Here is a 20,204-nt window from a genome sequence, read left to right as displayed (position 1 = left end):
TAAATGATGTACATGATATCATGTCATACTATTTCACTGCCCACGTGTTGGAAAACTGACTACTGAAATTAGACTGAAACACCGAAATAATACTTTTAGTTCATTTTTCCTATTCCTACTTTTTAAAGAAATTTACACTGAAATCTTCAAAAACTAGTAACTGCTTCTTCTCCCCTGACAACTAGCTCAATAATTCCTCTACATTTCTCATGCCTGCAATTTTCCTAGAGAAGATCTGTAGGATGTTACAAGTATGAGAGAAGTAGTCTGTAACAACAACTATCAAACATACGCTTCTAGGTCCTTAAAAACACACAAAACTATTCGTTTCAATATTATTTGACTTTGTGTCCAATTTTTACAAATGTTTCAACTCCTCCTTCTTCCACGTTAACTCAACACGGAAATTTTCACATCTTCTAGCCATACCACAAGACCATGTACCTTGTTTTTAAAACCCTAATGTGCTAATGAAACAAATTAATTTTATTTTTCCGGACACAGTTATTCATATTATGATCTTGTACTGCTCTAATTTCTTTCAGTACTGACCGTAACCTTAAAAAATTGCTTCCTTGATTCCAGTAATCACAGGGATTTGGTTTTGTGTGCTTTTGTGGCCATCTCTCCATTTTTCGCAAGATACTCAGCTAATCTTTCCTTCTCCTTCCTATTTTGGAGAAGGCCACGTTTAGTGTGTCCTCATCTCCGTCACAGCAGCAGGCATGGCACAAATATGAGACTTTACTTCAATCGCAAGTAATTCGCACAACTCTTTCTGTGTACTGCTAGCAGCTGGGTTAACCAAGGAATGATCATGTGACCCATGCGATTGTGTGCTGTTGCTGCATTTTCTCCAAGTCGCCTTTAATGCTATATTCGTTAATGCTGTATTATCCAGTCCGTTTCTGGCCCGTCCTAAAATTTGTACGCTCGGCGCTAGGTTTCATGATGCTTATGAACTGCTATTCTACACCCAGATTTTCCTGTAGCATTGGCCTACACCCCTCCCGTGAATGATTCCTGGGAGAAGAACGCTTTTCTTTCTACGTGACGTTTTTGGTGACATTGCCTTATACTTGTTCCTACGAGTCTGCTGCACCACATTAAGCTCAAAAACTGAATGGAGCTCTTCCCCTATTTCAGGTAACATGTCAAACCGATTGCTAATCAGAATGTGATTTCTAAGGTTTTCTCCTTTTCCCCATTACTTGTCACCTTCTTCCATCTTCCCCTGTCTCTTTCCCCCTTCAACCTTTCCGCCTTCGACATTCCTAATGCAAAATACTCCATTCCTAATTCTGCCTGTAGGACAGAAAACATTTTCCCCTGTTCGACGATTTCTCGTTTCGACTACATAATCTACAGCTCCAAGGAAGAGCCTCGTCTGACACTTTTATAGCTTTTCCGCAGCATTCTCCCCAATGAAACACCAACCCACTGTCCTGACATGTTTCTCCAATACCAATTACCCTACGGTAACATCCGCATTCGTCCCACATGACGCTACTCTTATAGTGAACTAAAAAACACCAAAACACAATAATTAGTAAACTTATCTTTTGGTGAGCTTTGAAACTGACTTCCAGGCGTCAGGCAGATGTAGAATAATACGACAGAAGTTCATTGAACGTAAGTAGTACTCGACACGAAGTGAATGGAAACTATAAGAACACGATATTTGATAACAAAATTCTTAAACCGACGCTATCAGGAAATAACCAATGATGGATGGGGCTAGGAGGACATTAAAAACATAATAACTCTGGCAGGAAGGGTATTCCTGGCCAAGAGAATTCTACTAGGAAAAAACATAGGCCCTAATTTGAGGAAGAGATTTCTGAGAACGTACGTTTGGAGCACAGCATGGTATGGTTGTGAAATGTGGACTGTGGGAAAACTGTAACAGAAGAGAATCGAAGCATTTGAAATGTGGTGCTATAGACGAATGTTGAAAATTAGATCGAATGATAGTGTAAGGAATGAGGATGTCCTGCGCAGAGTCGTAGAGAAAAGGAATAAATTGTATATCACGGAAGAGACAGGATGATATATTAAGATATCAGGGAATGACTTCTGCAGTACCAGAGGGAGCTGTAGAGGGCAAAAGCTGTAGAGGAAGGCAGAGACTGGAATACATCTAGCAGATAATTGTAACAGCTGCCAAATGTCGTCTCCATCACATTTTGAGAAGAACAGTGATGTCCACACCTAAACAGTGGTGGGAAAAATGACGTTTAATACCCACTGTGAAAGCTGTCAAAGACTCAGGGCTCAAAATGCAGTAATAAAAATTTTTGATCATTTGTCTGATAACATAAAATGTCTGATAGGCAGCGAAGCAAGATTCAAATCTAATTTAAAATCATTTCTCCTGAAGAACTCCTTCTATTACATTGCCAAACTGGTAACCAGTATAAAACGACAAAAACATTGTTTTTAGTTTCATGATTAGATATAAACTGATAAAGTTTTCATTAAGGTTAAGACTAATCATTTATACATATCCTGTATTGATTCGTTCCACATCATTTCAATGAAACAATCGTTCAAATGATCTATGTAATATGTAACTGACTAACTGTACTGGGATACGTTTTCGCTAAGGGCCGTAACTTTCAAATTATTTATGAAAAACGTACAAAAGTGTCATAAAAACATCTTTCTTCAATAACTAGAAAATCGTGGCCCCCAGAGAAATCTTATCACAGTAAAAATTTAACTACATTACATATCCTACAAAAAGATCCTGTTCATTTTTTATTTAGGATAAATAGTTTGCGTATGGCGAACATGAGTGTATGAGATCTCGCACACTGTTTTTGAAGGTACTGAGAATTGCATAAACTCATAGGTAGCGGCTGCTGAATCACACGTATATTCGTCTGATAAGGAAATGCATCTGATCCACACACTCTCTCTTCAGCCAGTATGATGATTTCTGCTCTTGGTAGCGGTGACAGTTAGGTATATCCTCAGGTCCACACACGATGTTTCCACTGAAATAGACCAGAACACATGAGACAGTCCCAGCGAGGCATACTTTTGCTTGGACATAACAACTGTTCTGCTGGTTTCAAGGCTAATTCGGTGTGTCTATGTACTGGCCTGACACTTTGTCATGGGAATCATTCGAGGAAGCCAAAAGTGTTGAGTCAGTTTTTCATCAGAGTGATGTCCGCCTTTGGTAGCTGAGTGGTCAGCGCCACGGAATTTCATACCTAACGCCCCGGGTTCGATTCCCGGCTGGATCGGAGATATTCTCCGCTTAGTGACTGGGTGCTGTGTTGTCCTTATCATCATCATTTCATCCCCATCGACATGCAAGTCGCCGAAGTGGCGTCAAATAGAAAGACTAGCACCAGGTGACCGGTCTACCCGACGTGAGGCCCCAGACACAAGGCATTTCTATTCATTAGAGTGACAGCTCATCGGGAGAGGCTTACAATAATGTAATCAACACCAGAAGTATACCATTTCTTAAACAAATCTTGGTAGTTGCACTTGATACCGCTCAAGAACTGTGGAGAATGGTAGAGTACAGGCAGAGGTATTTGCTGTGGGTATCCACCTTCAGAAATGATCAGGACAGTGGAGGCTAGGGGATACTTAATGGGTGCTCTCTAACAGCAGGAGTGCAGTGATGAGAACATTGGGGCTTCAGGATGACACCACACGCAGCAGCACAATTGGCGAATGAAATTTGCATACTGTGATGCCCCAGGGTGGACGCTCTTATTACTCATTTTGCAGAATATGTAAAGTGATGCTGTGTCTTAAATCTCCATCAGTAAGTCGGTTGTGTCTGTTCCCATCTTTCAGTTAGAGCCTTCCAACTGTGTTGTTATTTAGATACCTGTTCATCACCAGGTTGTCAGACTAGAAATTTCAGACGTTAGTCTTGCATTACGAGACTCTGTCTTCTGGCTAACTTCTTGTAATATGGATCCACTAGACAGCATGAATAGTTTAAGAGACTTAGTTTACAACTTAAGGCTGTATATATTTTTATTCTATTTCTGCTATTTTGTCATTATGCCTTGTCAAGCATGCATATTCGATTCACGTCATGGGATAGCCATCAGTCCCGTCAGCTGCTACTCGATTCCGAGTACACACACCTTCTTCCTGCATAGAATGAGCATGTCAACTCAACTTATCGATGTGTTTCTGGTCTCTGAAAAGACCAATCCTGGCATAAGATATGCGTCTGCACAAATAACACCTAACTGCTGGAGGAGGGCGGGGTGGTAACTAACAGAGCTTTCTTGTTCGTTGCATGCCTCTTCATGTTTCAGTTATTCTCCTTGAAATAGGTTGACAGCGGTGGATGTAGCGTTCCTCCACAGTAAACGGTCCATATCACATTCTTGCTGTGTTTGTATGTTTATGCTAGTCGTCTTTATGATGTGTTTTAGCTGGTCCTTATAGCGAAAGGGGACCCACGATTTTTGAAGCCAGAGCAGTGTTCATCAAGAAGTACGAGGTGCATTCAAGTTCTAAGGCCTCCGATTTTTTTTCTCCAGACTGGAAAGAGATAGAAACGTGCGCATTGTTTTAAAATGAGGCCGCGTTCATTGTCAATACGTCTCAGAGATGGCAGCACCGTACGGCAGATGTAATTTTACCGCCAGTGGCGAGAATGAGAACTGTTTTAACTACTTAAAATTGCGACGTTTTCCTTACTTGAACAGCATGCAGTCATTCGTTTTCTGAATTTGCGTGGTGTGAAACAAATTGAAATTCATCGTCAGTTGAAGGAGACATGTGGTGATGGAGTTATGGATGAGTCTAAAGTGCGTTCGTGGGTGCGACAGTTTAATGAAGGCAGAACATCATGTGACAACAAACCGAAACAACCTCGGGCTCGCACAAGCCGGTCTGACGACATGATCGAGAAAGTAGAGAGAATTATTTTGGGGGATCGCCGAATGACTGTTCAACAGATCGCCTCCAGAGTTGGCATTTCTGTGGGTTCTGTGCACACAATCCTGCATGACGACCTGAAAATGCGAAAAGTGTCATCCAGGTGGGTGCTACGAATGCTGACGGACGACCACATGGCTGCCCGTATGGCATGTTGCCAAGCAATGTTGACGCGCAATGACAGCAGGAATGGGACTTTCTATTCGTCGGTTGTGACAATGGATGAGACGTGGATGCCATTTTTCAATCCAGAAACAAAGCGCCAGTCAGCTCAATGGAAGCACACAGATTCACGGCCACCAAAAAAATTTCGGGTAACCGCCAGTGCTGAAAAAATGATGGTGTCCATGTTCTGGGACAGCGAGGGCGTAATTCTTACCCATTGCGTTCCAAAGGGCATTACCGTAACAGGTGCATCCTACAAAAATGTTTTGAAGAACGAATTCCTTCCTGCACGCCGGCCGAAGTGGCCGTGCGGTTAAAGGTGCTGCAGTCTGGAACCGCGAGACCGCTACGGTCGCAGGTTCGAATCCTGCCTCGGGCATGGATGTTTGTGATGTCCTTAGGTTAGTTAGGTTTAACTAGTTCTAAGTTCTAGGGGACTAATGACCTCAGCAGTTGAGTCCCATAGTGCTCAGAGCCGTTTGAACCATTTTGAACCTTCCTGCACTACAACAAAAACGTCTGGGAAGGGCTGCACGTGTGCTGTTTCACCAAGACAACGCACCCGCACATCGAGCTAACGGTGCGCAACAGTTTCTTCGTGATAACCACTTTGAAGTGATTCCTTATGCTCCCTACTCACCTGACCTGGCTCCTAGTGACTTTTGGCTTTGTCCAACAATGAAAGACACTCTCCGGGGCCGCACATTCACCAGCCGTGCTGCTATTGCCTCAGCGATTTTCCAGTGGTCGAAACAGACTCCTAAAGAAGCCTTCGCCGCTGCCATGTAATCATGGCGTCAGCGTTGTGAAAAATGTGTAAGTCTGCAGGGCAATTACGTCGAGAAGTAACGCCAGTTTCATCGATTTCGGGTGAGTAGTTAATTAGAAATAAAATCGGAGGCCTTAGAACTTGAATGCACCTCGTATATGACCGGAAACCTTTGTATCATTCATGCGATGAACATGGCCTGACCAACTCAGTTGATGCGCGCTGATGGTTTCCTTACTGCGGTTTAGATGCGCTTTCTCGAGAACAGCTGTGTTGGTCACTTGGAGGTCCCGCTTAATGGGACGTCTCTGGGCACCATGAGTTTGGTATGCTACTTTAGTATTTTATTCATGAAGACACAAGTAATGGATTACTTCTAGGACTGTATCCAACTTTATACCCATGGAGGCTACGATTGTGATCAGTGATGAAACAAAAATTATGCCTTAATTCCTGAACTTTTCTTATTCTCTTGTAGATAAGAATGAAATCTATGACTGTATAAGGCAACGCAATATGGAAAAAAAAGATTTTCGGGATGAAACTTTCACTCTACAGCGGAGTGCGCGCTTGTATGAAATTTACTGACAGATTAAAACTGTGTGTCAGACAGAGTCTCTAACTCGTCTGAGCTGCCCACGTACGACTCACGATCTCACCTCATATCTTTACTTCCGCCGTACCTCGTCTCCTACGTTACAAACTCCACAGAAGCTCTCCTGCGAAACTTGCAGGACTAGGACTCTGGAAGAAAGGCTATTGCGAAGACATAGCTTTGCCACAGCCTCGGAGATGTTTCCAGAATGAAATTTTCGCTCTGCAGCGGAGTGTGCGCTGGTATGAAACTTCCTTACAGATTAAAACAGTCAAGTGTGGTAGAAATCTAAGAATTTTTAACATTTTGTAGCCCTGTCAGCAACTGTGATAAATTAATATGTCAAAAATCCGCCTCAGTTGCGAAATGTAACTGGTCTTTACCTAGGTTTCAGCTAGACAAATCTAGCCTTCTTCAGAAGCATAAAATAAACTAATACATGCAGCGGCTAACCGACCGCTTTCCACGAAGTGCTGCCGGGGCTGTTCCTCAGCTAAGTAACGCAGCTTGACATGGTACCATGGTACTTTAGGTTTTTATGTTTGACCGTCGCTTATTCTGGCATGTGTTAGTTTATTTTATGCTTCTGAAGATGGCTAGATTATTCTAGCTGAAACCTTGGTAAAGACCAGTATCTTTTCGCAACTGAGGTGGATTTTTTACATATTACTGTCAAGTATTCTACCGGTAGAGCACTTGCCCGCAAAAGACAAAGGTGCCGAGTTCGAGTCCCGGTCCGACACGCAGTTTTAATCTGTCAGGAAGTTTCAACAAAGATTTTACTTACGTCAGTGATCTCATCTCTTGCCCCTATTGCAATAAAGCAGGATACAATAATACCGTAACTGACACACAGTAACGATGCCCTGACATGGTGTCGAATGCTTGTACTTGACAATATCGTCCGCCCACGGTAGCTGAATGGTCAGCGTGACGGATTGTCAGTCCACTGGGCCTGGGTTCGATTCGCAGCTGGGTCAGGTAATTTTCTCCGCCCAGGGACTGGGTGTTGTGCTGTCCTCATCATCATCCTATCATCCTCATCGACTGCAGGTCGCCAAAGTGGCGTCAACTTAAATGGCCGGCACACGGCAAACGGCCTGCCCGACAGGGGGCCCTAGCCATAGGATTAAATAAATAAAAAATTGTTAAGGCTTTCGTGGCCACTTGTTGACAAACTGCCTATTGGCTTCTGTCTCGGGTTCTTCGGCCGACGTTTATCTAATGATGAACCCGAGACAGAAGCCAATAGGCAGTTTGTAAATAAATAAACTTGACAATATGGCAATATCGAAATTACAGTAGCGTAGTACAGCCACCGAATATCATTAGCTGGGGTTAAGAAAAGTAAAACAACTCTCCTGTAGCTGCAACATATAAATTTATTTTATTAAATAGTTAAATCTGGTGGTGGTATTTGAAGTGCTCTCCCTCTCGTGGAGGGGTCGGTCGTGATGCGAGGTCCGGTGTCATCCTTGACGGAGCACGCGTCCGTCTAGCCGTGGTGGCCGTGCCCGCCGTATCCGTAACCGCCGCCCCCGTGGCCGTAGCCGCCGCCCCCGTGGCCGAAGGCGGCGTCGTGCGCGTTGACGGCGGCGTCGCGGGCGTGCGTGTGCGCCACGGCGGCGAGGTGGGCGGCCCTGTGGGCGGCGACCTCCACGGTGTCCTGCACGTAGCCGCCGGGGCCCACGGCGATGTGGGAGGGGCCGAAGGAGGCGTAGCCGGCGTGGATGCCGTGTCCGCCGCCGCCGCCGCCTCCGTGTCCGCCCCCGTATCCTCCACTGAAGCCGCCGCCGTACCCTCCGCTGAAGCCGCCGTGACCGCCTCCAAAGCCACCGTGGCCGCCACTGAGACCCACATACCCGGGCCTGGCCGTGGCAACAGCGACGGCGGCTACAAGGAACACCTGCAACGGGTAATGGCTTAGAATGATCCGCTGAACTCGTGCAACAGTGCTACGCTTCAGTGCTGTGCGATTGGAATGAAGAGTTGCTAGTTGAGGGGGGTAGGACGTCAAACGGGCCGACCTGGAGCAGGAGAGGCATCAAAGGACATTTCAATTTCCACTGTCTATACTTTTACAAATAAATTCATAACACTTTGCCAGCATGACCATGAAGGATTCAGAATTTACACTCACAGCAGTGCAAGTTCGAAAACATAACAAAATAATTTTTTTTTACATGTGAAATTTCATCATTTTTTTCACTTACTAATGGCAGCATTTGTTGCTATAGGTGCACTTTTCTTCATAAGTAAGAGAGATTCTTCGATGAATTTTGCACAGCATACACGCCATATTGAAAGGGGTATGAAACTCCAGAATTTTACAAATCTATTAAAAACTGTGGTTAAAATTGAGGTAATTAACTAGAAAATTTGTGTTTTTCTAAACATGAAGTTTAAAATATAACAGCTGATTCGTTTTTTCATAAAGTAAATAAATTCTAGAGCTTCATACACCTGTGAGTATGGTTTGTATGCTGTGCAAAATTCATCCAAGAATCTTTTTAACTTATGAAGGAAAGTGTACCTATAGCAACAAATGAAGCCATTAGTAAGTGAAAAAATTATGAAATTTCGTCCGTAAAAAAATGCACTTTCTTATGTTTTAGAACTTCCACTGCAATGGATGTGAATCCTGAATCCTTCCTGGTGTTGCTGACAAAGTTTTATGAATTTATTTGTAAAAGTATAGACAGTGGAAATTAAAATGTCCTGAGATGCCTCTCCTGCTCCAAGTCGGCCCGTCTGACGTCCTACCCCCCTTAACAGAATACACAGCATGTCCTTCTGATTGGAGAGTAGTCATCAGTGTGTTGGTCGTTCTTTCTCTGCATCGAACATTCTTGCCATAAGCACGTCACAAACGTTCCTATCTGATCCGCACTGCCACAATTGCACCACTAAGTGGAGTATGCCTGACTGTGTAGAGTGTCCACAATTCAGTGCCTGGGCATAAGCATTAATGGATTGCTCTTGCCTCATGTACTTGGTCGTACGAAGCAACCAAAAATTTATTGGGTCTACAACTCTGCTTCCGCCGTTTTGCAGTAGACGGCAGTAGTGGCAAGTGGGGTTCAGCTGGTTGGTCATAGTGTAATACAATAAGCATAGACACCAGTAAACATAATGCCATAAAAATATTAGTCGATTTATGATTGCATCATAAGGTTACTCAGGACGAAGTGGCCGAGCGGTTAAAGGCGCTACAGTCTGGAATCGCGCGACCGCTACGGTTGCGGGTTCGAATCCTGCCTCGGGCATGGATGTGTGTGATGTCCTTAGGTTGGTTAGGTTTAATTAGTTCTAAGTTCTAGGCGACAGAAGTTAAGTCGCATAGTGCTCAGAGCCATTTGAACCATAAGGTTACTCTTGATTAAGGTACCCATTTCTCGCCATTTGTGGGAAGTTTTATTTTTCTGCTTTAACATGAATAAAGCTGCGGCTATGGCTCTTAAAATTCTAGGTAACACCAATAGTGAGGGAACTATTAGCGGAAGAACGTGCAGAGAATGTTTTCAACGCCATAAGAACGGTGATTTTGATATCTAAGACCGGCATGGCGGGGGAAGACAGGACGTTTTCGTAGCTACTGGAACAGACGAAGACAGTCACAGGGCATCATTATCGAAACCAACTGATGCGCTCGAGCCTAGAACTGAAACACAAACGGTCACAATACAGTGATAGACACGTAAAGGTAATTTTGTAACAAGTCAGTGTTCGACCCCATGTCGCAAACCCGTCAAAATATACATCGAAACGTTGAAATGAGAAGTCCTATCCCTCCCGCCGTATTCTCCATACGTTGCTCTCTCTCTGACTACCACCTTTTCCGATCAGTGGCATACAGTCTGTCTCACCAGCACTTTTGATCATTTGAACAAGTGCAAAACTGAATCGATTCATGGATCCCCACAAAAGACGCCCAATTCTTCCGCCACGGAATTCGCATGCTAACCGAAAAATGGAAGGCTGTAGTGGCCAGCGAAGGCAGTAATAAGAATCATAATTTGTTTTGCAAGTTTTTCACAATAAAAATCCAAACTTCGAGAAGAAAACGGCCGAAGCAAAGTTGTAGACCTAGTAATATTTGTGATAGCTATAGTTATTAGTGTGCAAATGACATGAATTCTTATCTAATGCTTCCAGAATGATATTTTCACTCTGAGCGGAGTGTGCGCTGATATGAAACTTCCTGGCAGATTAAAACTGTGTGCCGGCCCGAGACTCGAACTCGGGACCTTTGCCTTTCGCGGGCAAATGCTCTACTAACTGAGCTAACCAAGCACGACTCACGGCTCGTCCTCACAGCTTTACTTCTGCCAGTACCTCGTCTCCCACCTTCCAAAGTTTACAGAAGCTCTCCTGCGAACCTTGCAGAACTAGCACTCCTGAAAGAAGGGATATTGCGGAGACATGGCTTAGCCACAGTTTCTGGTCTAATGTTGTTTAGTACATTTTCTTAGTCACCAGCTGAAGTATCGGCACTTACATCATTACACACTGCATGTAAGACACTGTGACAGCGTCGGAATTGCCCGGATGATGCCGTTGTATGCGGAGAAGTTGCAACAACAGAATATTGTACTTAAGTGCATGAAGAGTGCGAAGGATCGACACTTGCTGCAGTGAGTGGCCGTTTATCCGCAGCACAAACAAATGTAACGTACTATAACGACAAAAGAAGACCCTATAATATATGAATGCACGATTGCAGGACAAATACTGGAAGCAGTTACTTCCGTTAAATATCTAGGAGTATACGTACGGAATGGTTAGAAGTGGAATGACCATAAAAAAATTAACCGTCGATAAGACAGAAGCCGGTCTGAGATTCATTGGAATAATCCTTAGGGCGTGCAGTCAATCAACAATAGAAGCAGCTAACAAAACACCGGTTCGGCCAATAACCCAATATTGCTTGTCAGCCTGTGATCCAAACCAAAGAGTGGAGAGAGGAGATTTGAAGATGAGCGGCGCGTTTCTTTACAGGTTCATTTGGTAACCGCAAAACTGTCAATCAGATGCTCCTCTGCCTCCACTGGCAGACGCTCAAAGGGAGGCGTTCTGCATCAAGGTATGGTCTACTGTTAAAGCGTTAGGAACATACGAGCCTTGAAGAGTCAAGCAATATACTGCTTCCTCCTGGGTACATCTCGCGAAAAGGCCATGAAAATAGCATCAGAGAATCGATTCCACGAGGAGGCTTACTAACAATCGTTCTTCTATCGAACCATATGTGACTGGAACAGAAAAAGGGTGAATTGGCAGTGGAACACAAAATACGCTCCACCATACACCGTAAGGTGACTTGCGGAGTGTAGATGTTGATGTAAATGATATAATTTTACAACCGCTAATCGAAGCAAGTCAAATGAGACAGCTATCAACAAACTCTTTGAGCCTAATTAAAAAGTTACAAGACGTGTATTGCAGTTTTTCTAATGCCTAAGACATATTTATGACAACGGAACAATACTGATGACTGCTCACTAATTTCTTGGATACCACGTAGTCCTTCCGAACTGAACTGTATTCTTGGCCACACAGCTCTCTCAACCAACGAAGCCTCATCGAACAGTATAGTTGTCCCACAAACGCAGTTCATTGTTAGTTCCCTGGAGACTGAGGTCTAGAAAACGATTGTGATATGGAACACTCAGTTTACAGAATAGTCATTTAAATGTGCAAGATGCCTGGACCAATCAATGCCAGGAGCGAATTTCCACAATGCATCATCAACCAATTAAAATTCCCTGAAAGCGACTATCGGGTTTTCATTTTCCCTCACGATTCTGTTGGATACTGAATCGGAACAGAAGTCATCGGGGCAGATGAAAAGCATTGATACACCAATGGCTGGCGGTTCTAGGCGCTTCAGTCCAGAACCACGCGGCTGCCACGGTCGCAGGTTCGAATCCTGCCTCGGGCATGGATGTGTGTGATCTCCTTAGGTTAGGTAGCTTTAAGTAGTTCTAAGTTATAGGGGACTGATGACCTCAGAATTTAAGTCCCATAGTGATCAGAGCCATTTATCTCACGCTTACATTAACCTGTGATCTAGCAATGTTCATCACTTACTTAGAAAAATCTATTCCCCAAATTTCAGTACTCAATATTAATTGTTTTTTAGTGTTGTTGTTTTCTTGCGTCAGTGTATGATGTCTTAAACATAACTGCACAGTCGATTGAGAGGTGTGCTGAATCCTGGCAACGCAGCGAAAATTGAGTTTTTCGCAGCTCCTGCGACGTTGAACGGGTCACTATGTGTCATATCACAGTACTGACGTCGGTTTTCAGAAAGAGGAAATATTCATTACGAGATACACTAAAGTCTTCAAGAGTAGCGACTACTTAGCACATTACAGTACATTTATCAGCGCTATTCACTACCCCCGACCGAGCATTTTTTACAAGTAGGCAAGATGCCATCAACAAAGTATAGTGAACTTTACGTGAATTGAAGATTTTATGTATGTTGACAAACACTAGTACGGTAATCGCTTTCGACCGCCATTGAGCATTTTAAAAATACAGTACATACGCGATGAGCATAATTATGCGGGCACGTGACAGATTTAGGTGAAGCTTGTTTTGAACTATGCCTATGTAACTCTTACGCTGTAAGAACTATAAGATGTCAGGCCTCAAGTACCCCGTTTACGATACCGCGAACTTCACCAAGCTATAACTGTTACCAAAGACTCTGTCTTACCCCTTTTGCTCTCTGTTGGGCTTTACTCTTTTTCTTTTCTTATTTTGGAATAAGTGATGAGAGTCATCCTGGTCTATCATGGGGTTGGAGCACAGCTGTCCCACTAGAAGCGATCGGCGATACCTTTGACGGTGCGTCAGTTCTGCTTCCGCAAAAGCAAAGAACACCGTTGCTGGTTGCCAGCGCTGAGAAAGGGAGGAGGAGTTTGTTCCATAACACCTCCCTTCCCTCTTTTGTTTACTCTCGCGGCCGATTGCCACGTCGCAATGTCCACACTACAGTAGTGCCTACAATTAGCAAAAGAGTAGTAACTCACGCTAGAACGATTTCTACATCCCCGTTCATTTTTCTACATCTACATCTACGTGATTACTCTGCTATTCACAATTAAGTGCCTGGCAGAGGGTTCAATGAACCACCTTCAAGCTGTCTCTCTACCGTTCTACTCTCGAACGGTACTCGGGAAAAGCGAGAACTTAAATTTTTCTGTGCGAGCCCTGATTTCTCTTATTTTATCGTGATGATCATTTCTCCCTATGTAGGTGGGTGCCAATAGAATGTTTTCACAATCGGAACAGAAAACTGGTGATCGAAATTTCATGAGAAGATCCCGTCGCAACGAAAAACGCCTTTGTTTTAATGATTGCCACTCCAGTTCACCTATCATGTCTGTGACACTATCTCCCCTATTTCACGATAATACAAAACGAGCTACCCTTCTTTGTACTTTTTCGATGTCATCCGTCAGTCCCACCTGATGCGGATCCCACAGCGGACAGTAGTACTCCAGAATAGGGCGGACAAGCGTAGTGTAAGGTGTTGTGTCTAGACAAGACAGCCTAGACACAATGAGATGAAGCCGAAAGGCACGCGCTTAAACTCACGCAGGCAGGCGTGAGGTCTGAAACAGGATACGTAATGAATGCTATAAAGAAAAGTACGTAGCTTCTGGAATACTTAACTTTAATCCACATTTGTAGAACATCGCTCTTGATAATACATTAATAGAATCTCAATATCTATACTGGTAATGGCGCCTTGCTAGGTCGTAGCAAATGTAGCTGAAGGCTATGCTAACTATCGACTCGGCAAATGAGAGCGTAATTCTCAGTGAAGCATGGCTAGCAACGTCGGCTGTACAACTGGGGCGAGTGCTAGTACGTCTCTCTAGACCTGCCGTGTGGTGGCGCTCGGTCTGCAATTACTGACAGTGGCGACACGCGGGTCCGTCGTATACTAGCGGACCGCGGCCGATTTAAAAGGTACCACCTAGCAAGTGTGGTGTCTGGCGGTGACACCACATAAGGAGTCTCTTTGGTAGACCTGTTGCACCTTCTAAGTGTTCTGCGAAAGAATCGCAGTCTTTGGTTTTCTCTACCCACAATATTATCTATGTCATCGTTCCGATTTAGGTTATTTGTAATTGTAATCCCTAAGTATTTAGTTGAATTTACAGCCCTTAGATTTCTGTGACTTATCGCGTAATCGAAATTTAGCTGACTTCTTTTAGTACTCATGTGAATAACTTCGCACTTTTCTTTGTTCGGGGTCAATTTACACTTTTCGCACAATACAGATATCTTATCTAAATCATTTTTTAAGTCGTTTTGATCATCTGATGACTTTACAAGACGGTAAATGACAGCATCATCTGCAAACAATCTAAGGCGGCTACTCAGATTGTCTCCTATGTCGTTCATATAAATCAGGAACAATAGAGGGCCTATAACACTTCCTTGAGGAACGCTGGATATTATTTGTGTTTTACTCGATGACTTTCCGTCTTTTACTACGAACTGTGACCTTTCTGACAGGAAATCACGAATCCAGTCGCACAGCTGAGGCGATACTCTGAAGGCACGCAGTTAGGTTAGAAGACGCTTGTGAGAAACAATGTCGAAAGCCTTCTGGAAATCTAAAAGTATGGAATCAATTTGACATCCCCTGTCGATAGCACTTATTACTTCATAAGTATAAATTGCTAGTTGTGTTTCACAAGAACGATATTTTCTGAAACCGTGCTGATTCTGTGTCAATAAATCGTTTTCTTGGAGGTACTTCATAATGTTCGAATATAGTATATATTCTAAAACCCTATTGCAAATCGACGTTAGTGATATAGGCCTGTAATTCAGCGGATTACTCTTACTTCCCTTTTTGGGTATTGGTGTGACTTGAGCAATTTTCCAGTCTTTACGCACGGATCTTTCTGTGAGCGAATGGTTGTATATAATTGCTAAATATGGAGCAAATTTATCAGCGTACTCTGAGAGGAACCTGACTGGTATACAATCTGGACCGGAGGCCTTGCCTTTATTAAACAGAAGCTTTTCATTCTATAGTGAGATCTGATGGTAGAATTTTGAGCGAGTTCTACAAGAAAGTATCAGACATCTATAACTATGGAGAAGCTGTCTCTTACCCTACCGTTTGCTTCTAAGAGGCCACATGAAAGAAGGTTTCCTTTTCCTTAATTGCTCTAAGTCAATCATGTAACAGCCATACTGGTATCAGTTAATTAATGGAACCCTATCCTCACAAATACATCGTACAGAGACGAGAATGAATGTCCACACAACTGCTGTTAAAGCTGGTGATCGCTACTCACCAGAAAGGTCTTCATGGCGGGTCGATTGTTGCAGCTGCTGAGGACTGTACCGTAGAAGCGCAGGCCACCAGCTTTTATACTGAATACTGATGCTGTGAAAGGGACGGTCCCACTGACCGTGGCCTTCCAGGTTCTATTCAAGTCAATGTCTGTGAAGCCACGCCGAATCGCGCTACAAACTTGTAAACATCTACAGTTCCGTAGTAAAAGTGTCCTAATTCCCGCAGGAAAGGCCTGAATTTCACTTATTAGTGAATATTAAGCTCTGTTCTCGTCCTGAAATGTATCATTAAAGGGACTTTGCTTAAAAGAGAGCCTCTTTCCTTTGTATTTTATCTTTCGAATCAAAAGACACACTGGTGCAAGTGTGATGATTTCGCGTCGTTTCGATGACACGATTCGTATTCATGAATTATTTTTGTTACATTCGCTTTCTCGTGAGACTAAATGGATATTGTAAAGGTGTGCGGTGGTATAGGCATTGAATTCAGTCCAGAAGTACTGAGTTACGCTGTAAGATGTCGCCTAAAATAAGCAAAAAATAAATAAAATAAATAAATAAAATACCGAGACGGTGCTCGTATAATGTCACTCGTCATATCCTGTTGATGTTGTCCCTAATGGCGTCGATATCGAAGCAATTTTAAAGCCTGTATGTCTGTTCTTCCTTAAGCAATGTGCTTCACTGGCTATAAATACTGGAGATTCAAACAGAAAGAACAGATTTCCATTGTTTATTACTGACAAAGTACGAAAGATAGAAACACATTCTTCATGTCATTAGTCAAAGGAAGTTACAAAATTCTGTGTTCGTACGAACACTATTGTGCACTTTCCGTGATCACCATGTGTTGCTCGAGAAATATCGAAACGGTAGTCAAAATCATTCCACACACGAATCAATACGTCCTGCTTATTGAATCGACACCTTCTACAATTCTATTTCTCAGCTCTTGAAGAGCAGCTGCCACAGTGTGACAAAGACTCAGTCTTTTATGTAAACCCACTGAAAAAAATCGCAAGTTGTGACGTCTGGTCACCTGGGAGGCCAAAAGCAAAGAAGATCTTTTTGTCCGCCTCTTCCAATTCAACGTTGTGTGGCGGTGTTGCTAAGATAACGCCGCACCTTAAGGTGAAAGTAAAATCACTGGAAATTATTGGAAATTTTGTGAAGTTGAGGAAACAACCATTACAAACAACCATGCAGCTGTGTCAAAATTTAGAATCTTCCTTTATCCAATGCGCGCGCAATGTTTTCTACACTCCTGGAAATGGAAAAAAGAACACATTGACACCGGTGTGTCAGACCCACCATACTTGCTCCGGACACTGCGAGAGGGCTGTACAAGCAATGATCACACGCACGGCACAGCGGGCACACCAGGAACCGAGGTGTTGGCCGTCGAATCGCGCTAGCTGCGCAGCATTTGTGCACCGCCGCCGTCAGTGTCAGCCAGTTTGCCGTGGCATACGGAGCTCCATCGCAGTCTTTAACACTGGTAGCATACCACGACAGCGTGGAGGTGAACCGTATGTGCAGTTGACGGAGAGCGTATAGTGGGCATGCGGGAGGCCGGGTGGACGTACCGCCGAATTGCTCAACACGTGGGGCGTGAGGTCTCCACAGTACATCGATGTTGTCGCCAGTGGTCGGCGGAAGGTGCACGTGCCCGTCGACCTGGGACCGGACCGCAGCGACGCACGGATGCACGCCAAGACCGTAGGATCCTACGCAGTGCCGTAGGGGACCGCACCGCCACTTCCCAGCAAATTAGGGACACTGTTGCTCCTGGGGTATCGGCGAGGACCATTCGCAACCGTCTCCATGAAGCTGGGCTACGGGCTCTCACACCGTTAGGCCGTCTTCCGCTCACGCCCCAACATCGTGCAGCCCGCCTCCAGTGGTGTCGCGACAGGCATGAATGGAGGGACGAATGAAGACGTGTCGTCTTCAGCGATGAGAGTCGCTTCTGCCTTGGTGCCAATGATGGTCGTATGCGTGTTTGGCGCCGTGCAGGTGAGCGCCACAATCAGGACTGCATACGACCGAGGCACACAGGGCCAACACCCGGCATCATGGTGTGGGGAGCGATCTCCTACACTGGCCGTACACTACTAGTGATCGTCGAGGGGACACTGAATAGTGCACGGTACATCCAAACCGTCATCGAACCCATCGTTCTACCATTCCTAGACCGGCAAGGGAACTTGCTGTTCCAACAGGACAATGCACGTCCGCATGTATCCCGTGTCACCCAACGTGCTCTAGAAGGTGTAAGTCAACTACCCTGGCCAGCAAGATCTCCGGATCTGTCCCCCATTGAGCATGTTTGGGACTGGATGAAGCGTCGTCTCACGCGGTCAGCACGTCCAGCACGAACGCTGGTCCAACTGAGGCCCCAGGTGGAAATGGCATGGCAAGCCGTTCCACAGGACTACATCCAGCATCTCTACGATCGTCTCCATGGGAGAATAGCAGCCTGCATTGCTGCGAAAGGTGGATATACACTGTACTAGTGCCGACATTGTGCATGCTCTGTTGCCTGTGTCTATGTGCCTGTGGTTCTGTCAGTGTGATCATGTGATGTATCTGACCCCAGGAATGTGTCAATAAAGTTTCCCCTTCCTGGGACAATGAATTCACGGTGTTCTTATTTCAATTTCCAGGAGTGTATTTTTTTATATTTTGTCTTTAATATAAACAAGTTAAATCTGGAATGAGATTTTCACTTTGCAGCGGAGTGTGCGCTGATATGAAACTTCCTGACAGATTAAAACTGTGTGTCGGACCGAGACTCGAACGCGGGACCTTTGCCTTCGAGTCTCGGTCCGGCACACACTTTTAACATGTCAGGAAGTTTTAAGTTAATCTGTATTTTATTTTTGAATCATCGGGTATAATATAGAATTCTAGGACATTCACTACTGATACGTGAGATTATATTAAATACATCTCCCTTCCTATTCTACGCTGTTCTCCTGTTCCCTACAGCAACATTCATTTTATCAAGTACAACGTTTCATTGGAAACGACCGTGATTGCTCCATTAAAAATTACATATAGAGACACAATCACATTTATGTTTTTAGATCATCGGTTTCGACCGTCCCAAACGATTTTGATCGTGTCAAATGGTCATCATCAGATCTGTAAGCCGCTGCAGATAACAAGTGACGACACATGCTCCCGGGTAAGCACATTTATGTGATGATAATCATTTCAATGAGTCGAAATCGGTAATCTAAAAACAAAATCTTGACTGTGTCTGGAAGTATTATGAAGTACCGTCAGTTTGGAATTTTTTATCACGGGTTAAAATCATGTCGAGGGCTACAGCCATTCAACGTCTAAAATCAACCTCCATAAATAAATTAGTAATCATTTTCACAGAGGATGACAACATTTGTTCTGCTTATGCTACCCTGAATAGTAACAGTAACAACAGAGCGTCACCTTTAATGGCATTTGCTTCTCGAAATTAAACGTAGTAATTCAGTATTTAGTGTTAAATGTCATAACAGCACTGACGAGCTGACAAAAATAATAGTTTTCAGGTAGTAATTACATTTAACCATTGTGCTCTTGAGGTGCCTTGTACTGTAATTTCTTTAAAATGCTTATCTCATCACTTGTAACCGTAATAATAGCACTAGTTACGTTAGGCTTCTTCACTTTCACCCATACACACAGCGCTGCACGTTCTACATAGGCTATCATTCAGTTTTCCATTTCTTGGGCTGTTCTTACAATGGTCGAAACGTAATGGCTTCATTACTGAAGAGCAAACACTACTGTACAGTGTGCGTCTATGAGGATCTGCCAGCGTGATTGGTGCGAATACATTTCTGGACACGCTAAGAACGTGACGGATCTGATCTCCTGCATATTATTTCGAGCACAGAGCTAGTTGTCTATGTCAGATGGACATGCGATTTTAGGAAAAGTTCGACCAGTTACGAGCTTTGTCTTGAGTCACGATGGAAGAAACTCTTTGCCTGTGAACAGTACTATGTATTAAAGTATGTGATTATGTTTTCTGGCAGTTACTGGGTGGATTTAATGAGGCAGCTGAAGAAACTACCGGAACACTTCGTGAACTTCGCCAGATGTCACTTCCAGGAATTCATGGATATTTGACTACCAGCTTTCGTTGGGAAACCCTCTGCGCTTTTACAGTTGCACGGATGTACCGTAACCGTTACCGAAGTGAGGCAACGACAGCTCCAGACGGAAAGAAACTTCATGGGCAAATTAACCTTGGCATTGGCCCTAAGGCCTCGTGTCTAACACCTGATATAAAAGAACGTCCGTGAGCAGACAGTCGTTAGAAGCGAAGGCTGTCCGGCTGAAGATCATGACAGAAGGCACAGTCAAAGTGATGCTGGCACTGATACGCAAGGCCTATACAGTAATGAAAAT

General features: G+C 44.0%; 2 protein-coding genes across 2 annotated transcripts in view; both read right to left on the bottom strand.

The window, feature by feature from the left end:
* The window catches only part of LOC126177017 (larval cuticle protein F1-like), a 134,732-nt gene that overhangs the window by 95,870 nt on the left and 18,658 nt on the right, over positions 1–20,204 (bottom strand). The gene's annotated exons all lie outside the window — the stretch shown is intronic.
* Positions 7,818–15,881, bottom strand: LOC126177021 (uncharacterized). The gene is made up of 2 exons (XM_049924252.1): positions 15,785–15,881; positions 7,818–8,361 (listed from the first exon to the last, which is right to left on the bottom strand). Exons 1-2 carry the CDS (start codon positions 15,797–15,799, stop codon positions 7,951–7,953), a joined length of 426 nt encoding a protein of 141 aa, XP_049780209.1. The 5' UTR covers positions 15,800–15,881; the 3' UTR covers positions 7,818–7,950.

Source organism: Schistocerca cancellata, chromosome 3, assembly GCF_023864275.1.
Source record: "Schistocerca cancellata isolate TAMUIC-IGC-003103 chromosome 3, iqSchCanc2.1, whole genome shotgun sequence".
Taxonomy (NCBI): Eukaryota; Metazoa; Arthropoda; class Insecta; order Orthoptera; family Acrididae; genus Schistocerca; species Schistocerca cancellata.
The sequence above is the reverse complement of the archived record's forward strand: the minus strand, read 5'-3'. Positions and strand labels throughout refer to the sequence as shown.